The sequence below is a fragment of the Kogia breviceps genome, chromosome X (genome assembly GCF_026419965.1).
Source record: "Kogia breviceps isolate mKogBre1 chromosome X, mKogBre1 haplotype 1, whole genome shotgun sequence".
NCBI classification, from domain to species: Eukaryota; Metazoa; Chordata; class Mammalia; order Artiodactyla; family Physeteridae; genus Kogia; species Kogia breviceps.
This window is the reverse complement of record NC_081330.1, coordinates 126,540,375-126,561,997: the sequence shown is the minus strand read 5'-3', so window position 1 is coordinate 126,561,997 and position 21,623 is coordinate 126,540,375. Positions and strand designations below refer to the sequence as shown.

General features: G+C 48.3%; 1 protein-coding gene across 5 annotated transcripts; it reads left to right on the top strand.

Moving 5' to 3' along the window:
• The first annotated feature begins 343 nt into the window (after positions 1-343).
• On the top strand, positions 344-10,740 carry HCCS (holocytochrome c synthase). Of its 5 annotated transcripts, none has more exons than XM_067024047.1 (8): positions 367-513; positions 1,394-1,471; positions 2,597-2,927; positions 4,333-4,484; positions 5,362-5,510; positions 6,241-6,360; positions 8,326-8,412; positions 8,995-10,740. In XM_067024047.1, the coding sequence occupies exons 3-8, from the start codon at positions 2,822-2,824 to the stop codon at positions 9,191-9,193; spliced, it is 813 nt and encodes a 270-aa protein (XP_066880148.1). In that variant the 5' UTR covers positions 367-513; positions 1,394-1,471; positions 2,597-2,821; the 3' UTR covers positions 9,194-10,740. The 5 variants fall into 5 exon arrangements, with proteins under 5 accessions (XP_058906645.1, XP_066880148.1, XP_066880150.1 ...); XM_067024049.1 differs by lacking the exon at positions 2,597-2,927 and adding an exon at positions 1,076-1,281; XM_059050662.2 differs by lacking the exon at positions 2,597-2,927 and having other exon boundaries at positions 344-513; positions 1,328-1,471.
• Positions 10,741-21,623: the final 10,883 nt, after the last annotated feature.

The window sequence follows — 21,623 nt, the reverse complement described above, 5'->3', positions numbered from 1 at the left end:
TTTTTAGATCTCCAGAGTCGGCCACAGTTCTGCGCACCTACTGATGTTTCTTGAGTCATTACTATAATTAAAACTGACGGGATACAATTTAAAAGAGAGAAATTTTAAAACGAACTCTTCCAAAGCAACACCCCCGCAGCCTAAAGCAGCTACAGCAGAGAGCCTCACCCTACGGTTAAGTCTCTGGCCCAGCCGAAGTTTCCCTGGGCCCGCTCTGGCCAGGAGAGGCGGGGCCAGGGAGGGACCCTCGCACTTATAGGCCGAGGAGGGAGAGGGCGGGTCCTGCTCCTCCGTGATTGACGGAAGCCCTTTCCTTTCAGCCCGTACGCCCGACTTCCACGCGCCCGGAAGTTCCGCCTTCGGAAGAGGAAGTAGTGGCGCTCGAGAGAGCTAGCGGTGACCCGGGCTACCAGCGGTGACCGAGCGAGGGGAACGTGGTGCCGGTGGGTCGCTGTCACTCCGCGCCGGAGTTGGCGGTTAGAGACGGGGCCGGCAGCCCGGGACCGGAGTCAGGTGCGGAGGGGCGGGCTGGCTGAGGCCGTGGGGGTCTGAGATCCCGGGACTCGAAGGTAGCACGCGCGGGGACCGTGCGAGGAAGACTCTGGCCGCGCCTTGCCCTCTACTGTCCTTTCCTTCCTTCCTCTAATCTTTTTTTCTACGCTGTACCCTTCCGAGACCCCCAGACCCTCGCTGAGCTCCAGGGCCGAGGGTCTAATCTGGACTCAGTGGGCTTCCTTTCTCCCATCGGATCACCACCTAGAACCCCCTTCCCCCCAACCCCGAGCCTACACCCCCTCGCTGTGACATGACTTCTCAGGGACCTCCTCACGTCACCCCCAAAATCCGCACACCCTTAGAAGCGTGTCCCCAAAGGTGGTGTCGATTTCACACTAGTATTTCCCAAAGTGGGTGATATGTTAAAGCTGTCCCTCGAAATGGAGGGCGAAGTGGCGTCCCTGCCCAGCACATTTCCATAAGGATGACGAGGAGGAGAAACAAGCTTTGGCCAGATTAAGAATACTAAGGGAGGGCTTCCCTGGTGGCGCAGTGGTTGAGAGTCCGCCTGCCGATGCAGGCGACACGGGTTCGTGCCCGGTCCGGGAAGATCCCACACGCCGCGGGGCGGCTGGGTCCGTGAGCCATGGCCGCTGAGCCTGCGCGTCCGGAGACTCTGCTCCGCAACGGGAGAGGCCACAGCAGTGAGAGGCCCGCGTACCGCAAAAAAAAAAAAAAAAAAAAAACAAGAAGAAGAAGAATACTAAGGGAGTAGTTGGAGCCCAGGTATCAGCATTAACCTGTCTCTTTGCTCTGGCACCTGTGAATTTAGAATTGCTTGGATTCAACACTGCGATTCCAACCATGGGTTTGTCTGTATCTACCCCTGCTGTTGCAGTTCAGACCTCAAATGCTTCAGATCATCAGACAGCAGCCCCACCTTCGGGATGCCCAATGCATGAAGGGAAAATGAAAGGTAATCTACCATTTGTCCAGGAAATAAAAACAAAAGAGAATTCTCAAAAGAATCTTCAGGAGACAGTACAGCATGCTAGTGAGGCTCCTAGGCCTGGGAGTGAGGTGACCTGGGTTCACTCCTTAGGTTGTTACTTACAAGTATGTGACTGTAGACAAGTTACTTCTCTAAGTCTCCACCCATCATCTGTAAGCTAAGGATATAATAAGGATATTTCACAGGGTTAGTGTGACGATGGAGATAGCGCATGAGAGTGTAGGGATTCTGCCATACATCAGCCCCACCCCCAAAGTCTGCCGTTGTCTACTTCAGCGGTTCTCACCCCGCAGGACACCTGGCAATGCCTGGAGGCATTTTTGCTTGTCATAACTGAGAGGAGAGGGTGCGTTTAATGAGTAGAAGCCAGGAGTTCTGCTAAACATCCTACAATGCACAGTGCAGCCCTTAAAACAGAGGCCCCAAATGTCAAGAGTGCCCAGGCTGAGAAACCTTGGTCTAGATCTCGCTGTCTTTCTTTACCAAGACAGGTTTACTCCTCCATCCGTTGGAGTACTCTCTGTGTAAAACTAAGGCATTGCCTGGTCTTCCCTGGCGGTCCAGTGGTTAAGACTTCGCCTTCCAATGCAGGGGGTGCGGGTTCGATCCCTGGTCGGGGAGCTAAGATCCCACAGGCCTCACGGCCAAAAAAGCCAAAACATAAAACAGAAGCAAGGGGGCTTCCCTGGTGGCGCAGCAGTTGCGCGTCTGCCTGCCAATGCAGGGGACAGGGGTTCGTGCCCCGGTCCAGGAAGATCCCACATGCCGCGGGGCGGCTGGGCCCGTGAGCCATGGCCGCTGAGCCTGCGCGTCCGGAGCCTGTGCTCCGCAACGGGAGAGGCCACAGCAGTGAGAGGCCCGCGTACCGAAAAAAAAAAAGTCATTGCATGATGGACTTGCTGTTCATTTTTTAAGTGCAAAGGGGAGAACGGAAATGCTTTCATTTTTAATCGGTCCACCTTTCGCTTTAGATTGTCTATGTAAAAGTATGGCCTGAATTCACCTGACGTGTGATTTCTTGTCTCGAGACGTGAGGGCAGGAAGCAGTGTTGCATGCTTACTGAGTGCTGCCACTCCCTTCTGTCACAGCTGTTCATTCCCTCCGTCAGTCAGCAAGGATTTGCAGCCTGCCCACTCTGCGCCAGGCGCTGATGCGTTCTGTGTGTTTGTTTTTGCACCGAGAGAACAGCAGTGTCCGAAACAGACAAAAATCCTTTGTCTAGTGGAGTTTACATTCTCATCCTCATAATCCTGCATGGTAGGTTTTTCCCCTGTTTTATAGTTAAGGAAACTTACAAGTCACACAGCTAGTAAATGGCAAAGCCAGCGAAAAATCTGGGACCTTGGATAAGGACCAGTCCGGTGCTCTTCCGGGGTTTCTTCATACAGGAAAGAATGGAGGCAGACTTGGACGAAACAGGTATGTGCCTGCTCTGAGCATCCCCAGGAAACCACAGAGCCCTGTGTACAGTTTGATGTCCTTTGCTGTGTATCCAGGAGAGCTGTCAGCCGAATGTGCATTAGGAAAGAATGTGGGCATCTGTCGGAGATCGAAGGGCCTAGTGGTTATATAATATGAAAAATGTAAACAGGATTTTCTCTCCAACACCCAGCTGGGACCAGTGACCCAGAGAAGATTGGCACTTGGAATGGTGGTGAGGAGAGGAGATAAAACAAGTCTCCCTCTATGCCCTAGCAGACACCTGTACAGGGTCCTAGGGAATGAGGGTCTGGAAGGAGAAGCAGAGGAAAGGGAGTGAAAGGAAACTCATCTTTTCTCGTGTAGGACACCCAGCATCCAGTGTATTCCTGGTGCTAACTGCTGCTGCTTAAGATAAACGGTTCCTTTACACAAGCGCTGTCTTCCTGGACCGTAGCTCTCCCAATGCCTGCCCCCCACCTCCTGAGTCTACACTGCCTTCGGGGTCTGCACACTCACTTCCGTCGGCACCCAGGATCCTTGGGCACGCACTACCCTGCCCGCTGCTGTTCTTGCAGGTGCTGACTTTTCCTCTTAAGTGGCATCTGGATCCTACGTGGATTATGGAACGTTTTCTTTTTTTTTTTTAACCTCTTTATTGAAGTATAACTTTTACAATAGAGTGTTAGTTTCTGCTTTACAACAAAGTGAATCAGTTATACATAGGCATGTGGGAACGTTTTCTTTAATGTGTGCCCTTGCTTGATAAACTTGCTATCTACGGACAGGGAATAGAACCTCAGCCAAGTGGTAATTTTCTGTGCCCTATTTTAGTCCTGGAGCAAAGCACAAGCAGAGTGGCATTCTGACTTTTCTCCAGTAGCCGTTTTGAAGGCTCCCCTGCTCATTTTTTATCTCCTGTCCCCAGTTCCTGAGAGAAGGCATCAGTAATGAAAGCCTGGCCTCCTGTGTCCTGGTTGGGGTTGGATCTGTCTGGAATTTGGGAACAGAAAGTCAGGGAGACCCAGTCACATGTGGCGCCGGCTGCATGGAGGTTCCTCTGTAGCAGCGACCTTCCACCCCGTACTAAAACCCTGGTGTGGGCAGTAGCTTCTCTTGCAAATGCCGAGGCTTTGAGGTTTATTTTTTACTAGGGGAATGACACAGTAAGCCAATGGGTACCCGTTTCTCTTTCAAGGGGAAAGTAAATTTATCGAACCTTTTGCCGGTCTTTAGGATGTTAGAATGTTGACTAGCTTAACTCTTGGCAGCTGTCAACAGTAGAAACCTGGCTTTGCCTGTGCTGGTGGGTCACTGGTCAGATATTCAGCTCTTCAGGGCCCAGGATGAGAGAGGCAGATGTCCTGCCTTGGTGGTGACACTGTTTTTAACCCATCTATTTCAGGCCGTGGAGTGAGTGCCGAGCCATCCGACCCAACCTGTGGGAGCAAAACGAACTGTGTACCTGCACACCAAGAACGCGCGTATGAGTACGTGCAGTGTCCCGCCACTGGCGCAGTGGCTGAGAATGAGGAGAACCTAGATCCTTCTAACCTGGTAATCCGTGCCCGGCCCCTCTTCCTAAAGTTTTTATGCAGAGATGCTTTTACAGACTGCAAGACAAACTGCTAGGATTGATTCTTCTGTCCTTTTAAAACAAAGAAGTCTGATATTCCATCCACAGTGAAAATCTAGAATGTGTCACTAAGTATAGTTTCAGAGAGCAGCTGAGAAAGCAAAGGGCCATCCCGAAGCCCTAGAGTGGGCTGACAGGGAATAAGCCAGGCCAGAGGACATTGCCTTTGGGGAAATTCGATTAGGAGCACAGCTAGAATTCGGAGAGGTGTTTGTGGTCTGGGGAAACCTCGTAGGCACGCTGCAAGATTGGGGTGCCTCTTAAGGCCACCTGGGCGCCAGCCTGTACGGCAGTGACTAGGGTGGTACGGTGTCACGTGGCAGCCAGCAGTGGAGTGCCGGCAAGAAAGCAGTGGCATTCTGCTATCTGTCTGTCTATAAACACACACACACACACACACACACACACACACACACACACACACACACACACACGTATATACACACACACACACACACACACACACACACACACACACACACGTATATACATAGCCCCACCTTCTCTTTTCCAGGAATCTGTAGCAGTGCCTGCTCACCATTGTATTAGTTTTTACGTTTTAATCCTTGAGGAGAAAGAGACCAAATTTTTACCTACAGCGTGCATTTACCATTTATGAGAACTCAAAACAAGGAACAACAGCCAAATGACCTGAGAGGTCTGAAACTTTGATGTCGCTGGCTTCATAGGGAACCTGTGCTGTGTTTGTGATGCCTTGCTTTCTAGGAAGTAGTTAATTATATTGTTTCAACTTTATATCTCTAAGCTTTTTTTTAAAAACCCACTTATTTTATTTAGATGCCACCACCTAATCAGATGCCGGCCCCCGATCAGCCGTTTGCACTATCTACTGCGAGACAGGAGTCGTCTATTCCGAGGGCAGATTCAGATAAAAAGTGGGTTTATCCTTCTGAGCAGATGTTCTGGAATGCGATGTTAAGGAAAGGGTGAGTGAGTGAGCACATTACTTACGGTATAAATTTGCTCGTGAAGCTAACCTCTTTCACATTTAATTCTTAGATGAGTTAAACGTGAAAGAGGTTTTTAATCCCCAAGACGTACGGTAAATGTTTATAATAATCAACTGATTTTTCAGACTCATCAGAATATAAGTGCAAGGCCAGTGTGTTAGGACTCTCCAGAGAAACAGAACGAACAGGGCGTGTGTGTGTCTTTCTATACATATAGAGCGGTTTGCGGTAAGGAATTGACTCGCAGTCATGAAGGCTGAGAAGTCCCACAACCTGCTCGGCGGGCTGGAGACACAGGAGAGCCGACGTTTCGGTTCAAGTCCTAAGGCAGGAAAAAGCCCGATGTCCCTGTTGGAAAGCAGGCAGGCAGGCAGAAGGGATTCCCTTTTACTGGCAGAGGCTCAGCCTTTTTGTTCTGTTTCAGCCTTCAGCTATTAGAACTGGGTACTCTCTGCCCACTTAAATGTTAATCTCATCATAAAATTAACCCATCGTAGCCAATAATAGTTTTTAAAAAAAAGGTAACACTACTATATAAAATACTTGGGAAAGGTAGGGAATCCGTGATGCTAATTGAAAAAGTGTCACCTTAAAAATAGATGGATCCTTGATATTTGGGTAAATCTGATTTTTGGTGACTCAGTGAGATGAATACACGGCATTCTCTGTCATATGTGTCAGGTTTTACCAACATGTTCTTTCCTAGGTGGAAATGGAAGGACGAGGATATTAGTCAGAAAGACATGTATAATATCATTAGAATTCACAACCAGAACAACGAGCAGGCCTGGAAAGAGATTTTGAAGTGGGAAGCCCTGCACGCTGCGTAAGTCTGTTTGAAGTCTTAAAAAAACATCCTTCCAGCATTTTCCTAATGTCACCGCCACTGTCTATGAAAAGAAATGTAGAAGCATTTCATTCAAACGATGTGCTATTCTGATAAAACATTTTTGGTAGCAGGCCTGTTCCAGACCACCCCGCTCAGCCATGTGAAATGGCAACTGTTTAATTACGCTCGTGGGTTTGGTGAGTCCCAAGTACTCAGTGGTCGGGGGTGGCTTTGACAGCCATGGGCTGGAATCCTCTGGCAAGTGATGCCAGCTGTCGGCCAGGTCACGTGCCCGTGGCCTCTAAATGTGGCTGCTTTGGCTTCTTCACGCCATGGTGGCTGGGTTCCCAGAGCTAGAGTTCCAGAAAGCGGCAGGGAAGCTGCCTCTCCTCTGATGACCGCCTGCCCAGATTCAAGGGGAGGGGCCGTAGACCCCAGCTGTCAGCAGGAGGGGTGTCACGCTCCACTGCAAGCAGAGCACGGGGGGTGGGAGATTCTAAAATGCTCTCTGCCCAAAGGGAGCTGGGAGAAGCAGTTTTGTTTGTTCACTCAGCAGCGTGTATGGAATCCCCATCAGGAGCAGACGTCAGGAGGCGTCTTTGCACATGGTGCTTTGTCTCAGGGAGACTAGCCAAGTGCAGTTGTGAGTTAGTGGCGATGGGCCATCAGTCTGTTCAGAGCCGCGGGCTTCATGCTTTAGCTGCATCAGCATCACCTGAGGGTTTGTTAAAATACCGAGCGCTGGGCCTCACCCCTAGGGTTTGTGATTCAGTCAGTCTGGGGTGAGGCCCAAACTTAGCATTTCCAGAATGATGCTGGTTTGAGAGCTCCCCCTGGAGAAGCGTGGGGCGGGGGGTGGAGTCTCCACGGAGCCAGATTTTCTCATGGTCGGTGGCCAGTATTTTTAATTCATGGCAAAATGCGAGTGATTAATTTCTTGGGTAAAATCCACTTAATGATTTTTAAGGTGCTCTGTTTGTTTTTTCGTGATTGGACTCTGCAGTTCATTAGTCACCCCCTGGGTGTCCCTTGGCCACGCTTCCCCTCTCAGTTCCCCGGGGCGGGCAGGCGTCATCCTCCTGGCTGGCTCGTGAGGGGGGGCTCCGAATGTCTGCAGCGACTTGTGCTGAAAGCGTGCTGTCGTTAAAGCCGAGAAGGGAAGGAGCCCGGCTGGTCCTCACCTGGGGGCCCAGCACACTCGGGGTGCTTTGCTCCCTCCCAGTTCATTAGAGAGACCCGTCCAGGCCGAAGCCTGTCTCAACAATGTCAGAAGCTGCCAAGACAGGTGGCCTCCGGGAGTTCCCACTCCCCCCGCAGGGGGCACTGCTGTGTGCCTCGTGCTAGGCCGACCGTGAGCCCCCCAGTGCCAGGGCGCAGGCCGGCGGGCGCCTAGGCCGTCCAAGCCCAGGGTCTGCCCAAAGACTGAGTGGATTGTCTAGGCAGGACCTTGCCCTCCGTCAGCTTGTATGCAGTTACTTAAAGAGATGGTCCAACACTGATTACATTAGTTCCTAGAGAATCATCCAGCGTTTTTCTTTCTTCATGAAGGCTGTTTATTGGTTTCAGATGAGAGAAGAGTATAGGATTTTCGTATATTCGTCTGAAAAAACCCCAGCTGCTCTTCGTGAAAGTGAAGCGTGATGCCCGATGCCTCCCACTTTTCTTCCCGAAAGTATATCCCCACCCCGTGTGGAAAGGGCCTGTTTCCTCACTCCTGCCAAGAGCAGTGCAGATGTATGGAGGGAAAGGGGGGCGTGAAACATACTTGATCCAGAAGTAAAGCACAGAATTTTTAACGAATAGGGATATTTCTTTGAATTTTTTCGAAGTTACCTTTCTCTGTAAATGTGATATTATGTAAAATGCCTACAGAAAAATGTGTTTTATTGAGAGACTGCAACACCCTGTTTTTCAAGGGAAAGAAAATATTTTAATGGACTTTTCTTCCTTGGGGGTTTCTAGGGAGTGTCCCTGTGGCCCATCACTGATCCGGTTTGGAGGGAAAGCAAAAGAGTATTCACCAAGGGCAAGAATTCGTTCCTGGATGGGGTGAGTGTCGGTGCAGAAGTGTTCTTTTCTGCTCCTCAGGTCAGGGTCTGCTTTCTCTTGGCACCGAAACCAGGCAGCGGAAGAACTGCGGTGCCAGCGTTCAGCTGTAGACCTGGCGCTCCCCCAAGGCGGCCACGGGCGGGCGGATTGCCTAGCGCGCCGCGGGTTGCTTCCCGCCTCATTCTTACAGGATTGAACCAAGTCATCTTCTGTGTGCTCGCAGCGGTCCCCTCCCTCCTCCCGCGCTCCATCTCTGTCCACCCGTGCAGTCAGCGCTCCCGTCGTAGTCGGATTCGCAGCTCACACCCGCATTTCTGCAGGACCTCAGCTGACCTCCCAGGCCTGGGCGTCCTTCCCGCCGCTGACCTCGTTCCCTTGTAGCAGATGAGCCGTCCTCTGATCGGGGCTCCTCCAGCTCTCAAGCCCCACCTGCCTTCAGCGCTGTGGACTGTTCTGACCTCCGAGCCTCACCTCCCGTTAGACGGGGACTCCGAGAGCAGGCCTCCCCACCTGCTCACCGCCCAAACCCGAGCCGAACACCCCACCAGCGTTTTAACCCCCGCCGGCATGTTTTCATTCCAGGTACGAGCTGCCTTTTGACAGGCACGACTGGATCGTCAACCGTTGCGGGACAGAAGTCAGATACGTCATTGACTACTATGATGGTGGCGAGGTCAGCCCGGACTACCAGTTCACCGTCTTGGATGTCCGGCCGGCTTTGGACTCGCTCTCGGCTGTGTGGGACCGGATGAAGGTCTCCTGGTGGCGCTGGACTTCCTAACCACTGCTTTGTCAGAGGTGGGAATATATCAACTGGTGTGGTTTTTTTTTTTTCTGAGCAATACATTATACTACTTCCCCCAAACTGAACTGCACTCCTGACATAATGGAAATGTCAAGGGGCTCAGCACACCGTACATGTCACTCAGCAAAGGGTACTCTGCACTCGCTCTTCTGAGTTCCGTTTCCACCTTGCCGTTGATAGTGCATCATTTTAAGTTTTCTTCCCATTTAGAGAAGTGGGAAGCACTCCCTTAGTCTTTCCTTAAACTGTAGTATTGCCCGTGTATTTAATCTAGAAAAGTCTGAACAACCTCCGAGAAAGACCTTTGCTTAAAATACGAGCTGCTTTTTTCCGCCCTTAAATACTGACACGTAGATCTGAAAGCCCATGGGATGCTCAGGAGCTCTGACCTGGTCCAGTGTTTCAATGAAAAGTGTTCCGTTACGCTTTTTAAAAAGTCACCAACACTTCTAAAGTCCCTGCAATATAGTAGTGCCCCCTGAAGGAAAGGCAGTCACGCACTGGAAATGCACTCAGCCAAACTGAAGTGTGTGTGTCTTGGCTGCACAAGATTTTTGCGTCTGTGAATTTTTCACGCTGGACCTTTTGATCTAGAATAATTTCAGCTCCCCCTTGACTTGACGATGCACGCGCGGTGGAGTATGTGTTTTAACTTTTTTAATATTTTTGTTTTAATTCCCATCATTCTGATATGTAACTCTGCTCCCCGCAAGCAGGCCTCACTGTACTGGCATTTGACAACTTAATCCCACCCTTGAGTCCCGTTCCTTCCCCCGTCTGAAGCCTTTCTCTGTGCGGCCTCATCTGAACCACGAACGTCTGGCTGAAGTCGCAGTGCTAGGGACAGTCCCACTCTAAACCACGATTATATTTTGTCCATTGTTGTTAGAATTCACAAGGAGAATATTTTTCCCAGATGTAGAATGGCTGCATCAACTCGCTGTCTCCATTCACATGTGTTTTTTAGGGGAGCTCTAAGTTTGCCATTGAAATTCTTTATACCAGTAATCCATACACTGGTGGGTCAACTTATAGCAGCGTGTTACAGAGGACTACTGGTTGTTGTTTTGGGGCGGTTCTTTTTTTTTTTTTTTTCCGATACGCGGGCCTCTCACTGTTGCGGCCTCTCCCATTGTGGAGCACAGGCTCCGGACGCGCAGGCGCAGCGGCCACGGCTCACGGGCCCAGCCGCTCCGCGGCACGTGGGATCTTCCCGGACCCGGGCACGAACCCGCGTCCCCTGCATCGGCAGGCGGACTCTCAACCACTCCGCCACCAGGGAAGCCCGGGGGGGTTCTTTTTTAAAGTGATGATAATATGAATTCCTTTCATTTGTCCTGAGTAATGTTAAATTAGTAGATGAATTTAGCAGTCTGGAGTGATTAATTTGGTATGAATTTCATTAATTGTGTCTGTTTTGTGTGGACTTTTTAAAATCCAACAACCCTAAACTCTTGTACCTTTCAAAATACTTGTGTGTTTTCAAAGAAAATAAAGCTGATAGCGAACAGGTTTTGAAAATCTTTTAAGAGTTACTTTACGCTTATTTCATCAGACAGATGAAATATTTCTAATCTGAGGAAAATAATTACTGTTGGCATGTGTTTGGGTCCTAAGTGTCATTGAGTAAGTATAGGTTAAGGCATTATTATGAGAAACCACGTGTTGTAACTGGAAACTGAAAATTGAGCCGCACGCAGGGAATCACCCCTTTTATAGGGTTCTAGTATTTCTTGAGAAAAACCACCTCTAAAGTAAACTATCAGGTGAACCCGACGACAAGATCACGTTTGTACACCCTTCCTCCACTCCGACAGAAGACTAGAACCCTGGATATAAGAGCTGCTTGCTTGGTGTCCAAATTATACTCGATTGTATCCAGGGAGCAATACTTCTCTGCTCTGATAGGAGATTTCATTTACAACTTGAAATAAGTTTGGATATTCTCCAGGGTTTTAAACTAAGTCTTTAGCCCTAGACTCTTCAGAATCAGAACAAACTACTAAACCTAAGGCTAAGGATTAGCAAACGAGGTGAGGGTTTAAACTGGGACTGCAGATTAAAATGCAGCGGTATGCCTAGTGGATAAAGAAAACGTGAGGGAGAGAGGGGGGTGACTACGATTCAGCCATAATAAGGAACTAAATCTTGCCATTTGCAACAGCACGGCAGGACCTTGAGAGAGTTACGCCACGGGGAATAAGTCAGACCCAGAAAGACAGATACCATGTGATCTCCCTTATATGCGGAATCCAGAACAGCCACAAGCACCCAAAAACCAGAGCCCGTAGATAGGACGTTGACTGACGTTGGTGCTTGCCCGAGGGCGGGGCAAATCTCCCGTTATGAAGCAAATAAGTACAAAGTACAGCGTGGTGACTATGGTTAATAAAACCGTAGTGCATATTTGAAAGTTGCTAAGAGAGTAGATATTAAAGTCACCACAAGAGAGGAACATAAAATTTCTAAGGTGACAGGTGTTAACGGCTTCTTGTGATGATCATTTTACAACATATACGAATATCGAACCATCATGTCGTACGCCTGAAATTATACGGCATTATACGGCAATTATACCACAATGTTCGAAAAGGAACAAAAAGAATGAGCGTCCTGGAGTCAGACGGCTGGCTTAGAGCCACGACTCAGCCCTTCACTCAGCTCAGTGTCTCGGGGCCTCAGCTTGCTTGGCCATGCAAAGAATTAATAGAACTGACTCTTTTTGTTTGTTCATGTGGCTATTACAAACACCATCAACTGCGCGGCTTATAAACAATAGAAATTCAGTTCTCACCGTTCTGGAGGCTGGGAAGTCCAAGATCAAGGCACTGGCAGATTCGGTGTCTTCCTGGTTCGGGGATGGCGTCTTCTTGTTTTGTTCAAGGGCGAGATGGAAGGGGCGAGAGACCTCGCTGAGGTCTCTTTTATCGGGTACTAATGCCATTCCTGAGGGCTCCTCCCCCATGACCTAATCACCTCCCAAGCCACCTGAAAGCACTTACAGCCTGTAGTCGGGAAAGGCTTGAGGAATGTCAGCCACCGCCTCGTCATCACCAAGGAGGAAAAGGCAAGGGTAGGAAGAAAAGAAGTACCGAGAAATGCTACCCACGCTGTGGCTCCTCCCAAGAAGAGTGTGTCCCGAGGGTGGGCAGCGGGCGTTCAGGTGCTTGCTCTGAGCGGGCTCATGTTACTTAGAACCGCTAAAGGGAAAAGACAGGTAGCAGTCTTTGACCTTTTAAAGAATATAAACACAACAGGGTGACACTGGGTTTACTTAATATGCCAGATCCACTCGACAAAAATAAAGATTATAATTAGGCCCTTGTGCTTCCTGATTTGAAATGTAGCTCATTGTGTCCTCAGGATCACAAAGGTATCCCCTCCATGGAAACTTACTATGTGTCCAGATTCAAAATGGATTTACAATGTTGTGTTTACTGCAAGTAAAATGTACCAAAAATCATTTCAAAAGCAACGTGTTCCTCCTTACTTAAGGTAAAATTTTCAAAATTACATAATTTCTTAGACATATAGTATATTAAAGCAACATATCTCAGTTATCCACATCCCCCCCATAACAGAAATAACACATATTATTGCTGCAATGGAGGGGAAGCGACAGTACCTTAAATAAAATTCTCCGCCATTTGTATATGTGGAAAACATCTAACTTCATGCTTCTGTACTCTACTCTCTTGCTTTGAACAGAAAGCTGACAGCACTTTCTGCCAGGTGTTTTTGTTTTTGTTTTTTTTGCGGTACACGGGTCTCTCACCGCCGTGGCCTCTCCCGTTGCGGAGCACAGGCTCCGGACGCGCAGGCTCAGCGGCCACGGCTCACGGGCCCAGCCGCTCCGCGGCACGTGGGATCCTCCCGGACCGGGGCACGAACCCGCGTCCCCTGCTTCGGCAGGCAGACTCTCAACCACTGCGCCACCAGGGAAGCCCTCTGCCAGGTTTTTAACACACATCACGTGGCAAGCATTCCAGTGTTTTTGTGAAATCATAGCAGGTACTGGAAATTAAAGTTTCGAAGACAAGTTTCTTCTTGGGGAGCCTATATCTATTTGGGGGATGAGGCTTACATTTATAATTAGCTTTTACTTAATGCTTTAACATATACATTGTCACATGTGACAGGGGCTGCAGAAACTATTCACGTTGAGTGGTATAACCAAGAATTGTGAGAAGAGAGACGATTTCACAGTAGCAGTGGAGTCCTGATGGATGATTAAACGTTATTATTTTGGAGCGCTGTGCAGAATCGTCTTTTATACACATTGCTATTCCTTCTACATTTAGGATAAGTTAATGTGATGAGTTCCTGTGGCTCTTCAGTTGGCTGGGTATGGAATATTGTCAGGATGCTTTTGGCTGCAAGGAAGAGAATCCCTGCTGGGACTCACCATCGTAAGTGCAAGATTGGGCATGTGCCTGGTCGATTGCATATCTCCGGATGACTTCCTTCCAAGCTCAATGTCAGCCTCATCTCAATTGGCTGATTTCTTTCATCATCATCAGCTAGCTTCTAGTTGCTGTCTGAGCTTTCCGATCCTTGTTTATGGCCAGTGGATATGAGGAGGGGTGGGAGGGGGACGTCTCCCACAACCAATGGAAAATAAGTTTTCTCTTAAATCGATTTGGGCCAGTTTGGCATTAGGCCTGTGTCCTCACACCCCTCACCTTTTACATTCCCAGGAGAGTGCCTCGTGCTTAGATTAACCCAGACGAATCATTCGGAGAAAACTGCAGTGCCCACTAGAGAATCATATCACTAATTAATTTAAAAATTAGTTGTCATTTCATTAAAGTATTTTTTCCTTCACTCTCTTAGGTTGGCATTTCAAATCTGGAGATGGTGGCTAGTGGAATGCAAGAAGACAGGATTGGGGGTCTTCATTTCTAGACTGATCCTCTGCATTGGCTAGGGGATTTGAACAAGCACTTTAGGTCTATAAGCCTCACTTTCCATAGATTCTCTTGAAGGTTCCTTTCTGACCAGAATTCTAGGCTTTATGTGGCCTATTTCTCTCATGTTCGATGGACTGGGTTATGCCATGTTTTATGCTGAAAATTTTTAAGCTCAGGGAAAACAATGTGGTTTGAAAACCTACTTCAAACTAGTTTTTACATAAAGTACATCAATGGATGCACTCTTTTTTTTTTTAACATCTTCATTGGAGTATAATTGCTTTACAATGGTGTGTTCGTTTCTGCTTTACAAGAAAGTGAATCAGTTATACGTATACATATGTTCCCATATCTCTTTCCTCTTGCGTCTCCCTCCCTCCCACCCTCCCTATCCCACCCCTCTAGGTGGTCACAGAGCACCGAGCTGATCTCCCTGAGTGGATGCACTCTTAAAAGACTACATGTCAGATCATTCCTGGTTAACCAGTGCTTTCCTTTTCCTCTATAAATAGTGCTGGCTTAGAAACAACCCCAAAGCCCATCAGCTGATGACTGGGCAGACGAGTTGTCGTCCATCCACACAATGGAGTCGTATTCAGCCATGAAAAGGAATGAAACACTGATAATATGCTACAATGTGGATGAATCTTGAAAACATTATGCTGAGCAATACAAAGGGCCAAATATGGTATGATTCCACGTATAGAAATGTCTAGAATAGGTAAATCTACAGAGGCAGAAAGTAGATGAGTGGATGCCACAGTTGGGGTGAGAGAGGACGGGGAGTGACTACTGATGGCTGTAGGGCTTTCTTTCAGGGCTGATGAAAATGTTCTAACACCGATGGTTGCACCACTCTGTGGCTAGATTGGAAAGCACTGAATTGTACAGTCTAAATGTGTGAAGTGTCTGGTATATACTTATAGCTCAGTAAATCTACTTGGAAAAAAAGGGGAAAAAAAATGCGCTGGCTGATTCCTACAGCTCACAGATCTCCTATTAACCGAGTAGGCAGTCTACCAAGAGTCAGTAACTTAATTATTTTAATTGAGCAAAACAAAAGACGATGCATAAACCAAGTCTGTACCTACTAAGGAGTGATTAAGAAGGGTTTAAAGGAGAATCACTAAAAATACTGCCATGAAACTGGAAAGCATTGGGGAAATACTGTAAACATCCAGAATAATTCTCTGCTCACTGCTTCGAAGTGGTTTCTACACTTTGCTTCAAAGACGCCGGAGGCGGGCTGTTAGACGATGGCTGCGGATGAGCTAAGAAGGGGGAGGGAGGTGGGCTGCTGGGCCTCCTGCACCCAGAGAAAGAAACAGCCTCGGCTCCACGTTGGAAGCTTAGCAAACGGTGTCCATTTATGTGCTTTCAGTTAAAACTCATTTTATGATTTCCTGTGTCATCTGACTTAAAAAAAAATACGATTCGATACTGTTCAGACAAAGTATTGCATGAGGGCAGCGTTTTGGATCTTGCTGCCTTTGCCCACTCCACCTCTCCCCATTCCGTGGTTTCCCCAGCTAGATGCTCTTCGAAATTGTGTGTAGATCAGAATCCCCCGGAGGGCTTGTTAAAACACAGATTGCTGGGCCCTACCGCCAGGGGTCCTGATTCAGTAGGTCCCGTGAGAATTGGCATTCCGAGAGCGCGTCCAAAGGAGATGCTGAGGCTGTCGGTCCCGGGGCCGGGGTTTGAGCTTCCCATTCCTCCCGCATCCTTCCAATCCTCTGCACTTACACACGCCCCATCTTTGCGATGCATTTACAACTGCCACGTATTTACACAGCCGTGGGTCAAAGTTCAAGTAGGAAATGTGAAAGCAAATGTTACAAGCAAATGCCACTAGTCCAATGTTGCTTATTCCCAAGTCGTCCTTGAAGTCCTCCTGCTCCCCTCAGTTCTAAATGTTGCAGAATTCCACCTTTGTCTTGTTTTAATAACGAAAACCTTTCCTTTGAGAGTTCATCTCACATCGCCTTGGTAGGTGATGTGGGGGCGGGGGAAGGTGTCAATGGGGTGAAAACAATGCCCACCCAACGGGGACACAGAAAACCCCTCAGATACTGGCTGCTTCTTCTATGGGAATCGTGGTCTCAAAAGGCGAACGCTTTCCTGGTGGCCGCTCCCCTGAGCTGCACAGGTGTTCTGGGTTGTCCCTGCTCCTTGAGCTTTGTTCACCATACTCGCTTGCAAGGGCGTAACAAAGTGCCACAAACAGAGTGGTTTAAACACCAGAAACGTATTCCCTCCCAGTTCTGGAAGCTACGAGTAAGATCAAAATGTTGACGGAGCTGTGCCCCCTCCGAAGGTGCTAGAAGGTCTGTTCCGGGCCTCTCTCCCAGGTTCTGGCTGTTCTTGGCTTGTGACAGCAGAAATGCAGTCTTCACAGGGCATTCTCCCTGGATATGTGTCTGTCTCTGTGTCCAAACTTCCCCCCTTTTTATTAGGGCAACAGTCATACTAGATTAGGGTCCACCCTAATGACCTCATCTTAAGTTGATCGTCTGCAAAGACTCTCTTTCCAAATAAGGTCACTCACAGGTACTGGGGGTTGGGACTTCACCATCTTTTCGGTGGTGGACACAATTCAACCCATAACATTCATGTTTGCGGAACGGCTGTGAAAAACCTCACCGGGGCCAGGCCAGCTTGTCCCTCTGGCGTCTGAGCTCTGTCACTGCTGAATTGCTTCTTTGCACACTTTACTCGGCAGTGACATCGCAAACCAGCACTGCCTTGGTCCCTAGCAAGTCTCTGCCCTTCTGCCGAGCTCAGCTGTGCTCATGGCCACAAGGGCATCCGCCCCTCCAGATGGGATAAGCGGCTGGTGGCGGCCAGCCCACCTCCTGCGAAGCAACAGGAAGGAAAACCAACCAGGCGACTGACTCATCTGCCCTCAGGTTCCCCTAATGACTGAGTTTCCCAAGCAGATTCTGGACCCAGATCCTTCGTCTTTGACCAAGTAAAGGGATTTTACTTTAAGAGGACTCTGACCACTGAGTTGCCATGTTTCTTTCCTGCATGAATAAGCGTGTTTCTAATTCCTTCTCTAATTCATTTTACCCTTGTGGAGAAGACCACTCAGAATCCAAGACTTGGCATAAAGACGGTTTTAAGCTGAAGACATTTGAGATTCAACAGATGCAGAAAAAAAGCGCCTTCCTGAGCTTCCCTTATCTGACTAAAAGCAACTTCTGGGAAATGAAGCTACCATAAATCCCCTCTCTGGGGGAGTTTTATGGTCCTGATGGAGACAGAAAGACTGATCATACCTGTATAGACAACCATTATCAAAAACGTTCTTATCTCCTGTCTGCTCTCCTAAAACCCCGTTTGTTTTTCTTAAATAAACCTATTTGTTTTTCCCTTAGAAGCTGTTTCTCCCCACTCCCTTTTCCCTGCTAGGTTAGGTCTGCAAACCTTTAACTATTTAAGGAGCCAGATAATTCTTCTGTTGGTTCCTGTATGCATATGAAATAAACCCTTTTCTCCTGTTAAAGTGTCTTTTGTTGAACTGGTGATTAAACACCTACACCCTCTAAGCAAACGTGGGCATCTTGTTTGTGAGGAAACAAGAAACAGCTTTGCTCCCCCTAGTGGACAACGGAAGGTTCGGTCCAAACAGCAGGTCCGCACTCTTGGATGGCCCGCCACCAAATCCTGGTTCTGCTACCTTCCAGCTATGCGACCTTGGGCCATCCATTTGATGTCACTCGGAGTCTTTTGTGCCCCCTGGAAAATGAGGATAGTCATGGTTCCCGTCTACCGCTTGTGGGGGATGAAATGAGTTAATATGAGTGAAACTTAGACCAGAGCAGGTGTCGTTAATAAATGTTAGCTCATCGCACCTGCATTTCGCTGCCGAGGGCCCCAATTTATTTTTTCTAAAGTGATCTCACATGGGACACCAATTATACTGGCAGTTGTTGAATACGTGTTGTATGGCTGCCGCTACTCTAGGTATTTTCTCACTTAACCCTCAGAACAGTCCTGGGAGTTGGGTGTTATTATGCTTCGACTACTCTGAGAAAATGGAGAGTTTAGCCAGTTCAAGTAACTGGTGCCCAGCTAATGAATGATAAAGCCGGTAGTCAAGCTGTGTTCTCTCTGACCCTGAAGCCCACACTTTGAAACGTCACTGTTTCTTCAATCATTCAATACTTATAGAGCACCAACCAGGAACCATGGAAATACACATCTGCTTCTCACGTTTACTATGAAAGTTTAAATCTTAGGAGTGAAAAGGTGATGCATCACAGGCCACCCGCCCGCCCCCTTTGTCCCCTACAGTGCAGAGCTGTAGTGATGTGTCTTTGTGGGGCAAAGCTGGTTAGGAGACAGTGTCTCTGTGCTTGTCATCAGCTTCTCCCCAGACTGTCTCCTCCTTTCTTTAAAAACCCTTTTTATCTGGGGCTTCCCTGGTGGCGCAGTGGTTGAGGGTCCGCCTGCCGATGCAGGGGGCACGGGTTCGTGCCCTGGTCCGGGAGGATCCCGCGTGCCGCGGAGCGGCTGGGCCCGTGGGCCGTGGCCGCTGGGCCTGCGCGTCCGGAGCCTGTGCTCCGCAGTGGGAGAGGCCACAGCAGTGAGAGGCCCGCATACCGCAAAAAAAAAAAAAAAAAAACCCTTTTTATCTGGAAAATAAAGTCCTACCTTTGTACTTGCCAGAAGGTGGACGGCCTTGTACGTTTTCTCCACTGCGTGGTAAACTGCTCAATCGTATTTATACGCATACGTTCAGCCAACAGTTATCAAACACCAACTCTGTGTCCGGTCTCTGCCCAGTCCTGAAGACATAGTGCCCGGCGTCAAGGACAGAGTGGGAATGACGTACAGATAAAAATGCACGGCCGTACCCATAATGCACGGCCGTACCCATAATGCACAGCCGTACCCATAATGCACAGCGATGCTTGTTAACGTGGTCACCTGCGCCAAATGCCAGACTACGCGGCGATTCAGCGTGTTCGTAGGAGGGGAGGAGTCAAGCTAATTTTACAAGAAAATTAGCATTTGACTGAATAGGAAAAACAAGGAAGAGCATTCGAGGCCCTTGGGACAGAGGCAGGAGAGCGTGTCCTGTCCGTGGGAATGGGGAGTTTTCTGCACGTGGCCAGAGTATGGGGAGAGATGAGATGCAGACGGCAGATCGAGACCAGATTGTGGAGCGTTTTGACGTCATCATGAAGGATGTGGACCTTGTCGTGTAGGCCAGAGGGAAAAGCTGGCCCCGATGTCTTTGAAGCAGGGACACGCCTACGACAAAATGAGTCAACAAGCCTGGGATCCCAGGGAGGCTGCAGGTGAGACTCCCTGGACGGAGAGGTGGGTAGGGGCTGGAGACCACGTGGCTCCACGTGGAAGTCGAGGCTGCAGTTGGTCGTTCAGGGCTGTTGAGGCGCCCTGGGGCGTTCGGTGTAGATGTCAAGCAGGCTGTTGGGGACCTAGTGGCCAGCAAGGCTGCAGATCAGGGTGGCCACACTTAGCAAACAGATGCTCAGTTCAACTGGAATGTCAGATAAACAGCAAATCCTTTTGCAATATTTGTGTGTCCCATGCAATATCTGGGACAACGAATCTTTTAAAAGTGTAAGTATATCCAAAATGGTACCTGAGATATACTAAATTAAGATTAGTCATTTATCTGACATTCCAGTTGAACTGGGCTTCCTGTATCTTATCTGGCGACCCTACCTGAGAGGTACCAAGGTGGCACGCTCTGGATCCTGGCCCCTTTCCCTACCATGCCAGGATGTGGAGCTTTTATTACTAAACCTGGGATGGCCCAGGCAGACTGGGATGAGTCCGAGTTGCTCACTCAAGCCTGAACAGATATTGGACAAATTGAATTGAGAGAATTTTCTGACCCTTCTGAAACCTCTGGGGGCCTTCGGTTGGGGCTGGTGCTCTGCGCCCCGTGAGGAACCGCAGACCACGCCAGGCCAGGGGTCCACACCCCAGAGACCACTGTCCGCAGCTCTACGTCTTCACGACGTCATCCGCTGCCTTGACCGTGCCAATGAATTCCAACCTGTATTGGAATTTTCCTGTGGTTTGGAGTTTTTTTCTCGAGAAGAATATTTGCTACTGATTTAGTCCTGTTTTAAAATTCTGTCCGGTCGAGATGTTGTCCTGTTTTCATCTCTGTGTGACTCTTTCTCCGTCATTTCCTTTCTTCTCAGTTCACTTGAGTCCACCTCCTGCAGTTTACTTATCAGAGCGACATACACCACAGGCCTGGACTCGGTCCTGACATCTCCTTAGATTTAATCCCAATGCTGTTTCTCTGTCAAGCAGATGTGTATTAAAATGTGCATAAGAAAAGAAGCAAGCTGGGCTTATTTAGAAACTTCTTCAATTTGCACAAACTCCACTGGTAGAAGAGATTTTTTTTTTTTTTCTATAAGAACCCACAACAAACGTATGTTAATAGCTTCTTAGATCAAGACAGATTCCTATTTGGCCGTTTCTGCCATCATTTTGCCCCATTGGCAGAGACACAAAAACGGTGATTGAGTATTCAAAGATGCAGAGACATCTGTGGCACGCTGGAGCTTTTTTCTTGATTGTAGGATCTCTTTGCTCCCAGGAATGAGTGACTTCAACAGCCTGTTAAATGGTTTTGTCCAAATTGAAAGAGTTTGCTTTTTTTTTCTTGTCCGGTATTAGAACATTTACAAGGTGTTAGAAATGACTCCAATTTCGACTCAGGTCTTTGGGGCTTGTGTGTGTGTGTTTTAAAACAGCTTATTTTCAGGCATAGAAAACAAACGTATGGACACCAAGAGGGGAAAGGGGGGGTGGGAGGAATTGGGAGATTGGGATCGACATATATACACTATTGATACTATGTATAAAATACATAACTAAGGAGAACCTACTGTATAACTCAGGGAATTCTACTCCATGCTCTGTGGTGACCTAAATGGGAAGGAAATCCAAAAAAAGAGGGGATACACGTATATGTATAGCTGATTCACTTTGCGGTACGGTAGAAACTAACAACACTGTAAAGCAATTATACTCCAATAAAAATTAATTTAAAGAAACAGCTTATTTTCCATGTGATAAAGGCATCTGAGAAACAAGCTTTCACTCACTAAGCTAAAGATAGGGCCACTGGGCTTAAACCATCTAAAGAGAAAGGGAGAGAGAATATTGTTCATTACATGTACGTACATGGGCATAAACAGGCACAGCCCCCCCACACACCACAATTTAATTATATAAAAAATATTCTGAGCCATGTTTTCTGTACTATTCTAGATCTGACTATTAATAGATAGACATACTTTACCTTCTGTGACACAGACGTCACCCTGAGGGCCATTTGATCTGGCAGTTTAAAAAATAGGACTATTAGGGCAAGAACCTGGTGGGGGGGGGTCCCATATATCAGGCACTTGAGTCCAGGAAGGAGACAGAGAACTGGCCAGACTGGTGTCAAATTCAAAGCCAAGAAAACACAGCGTCAGCGGGAGGAGGAAGAG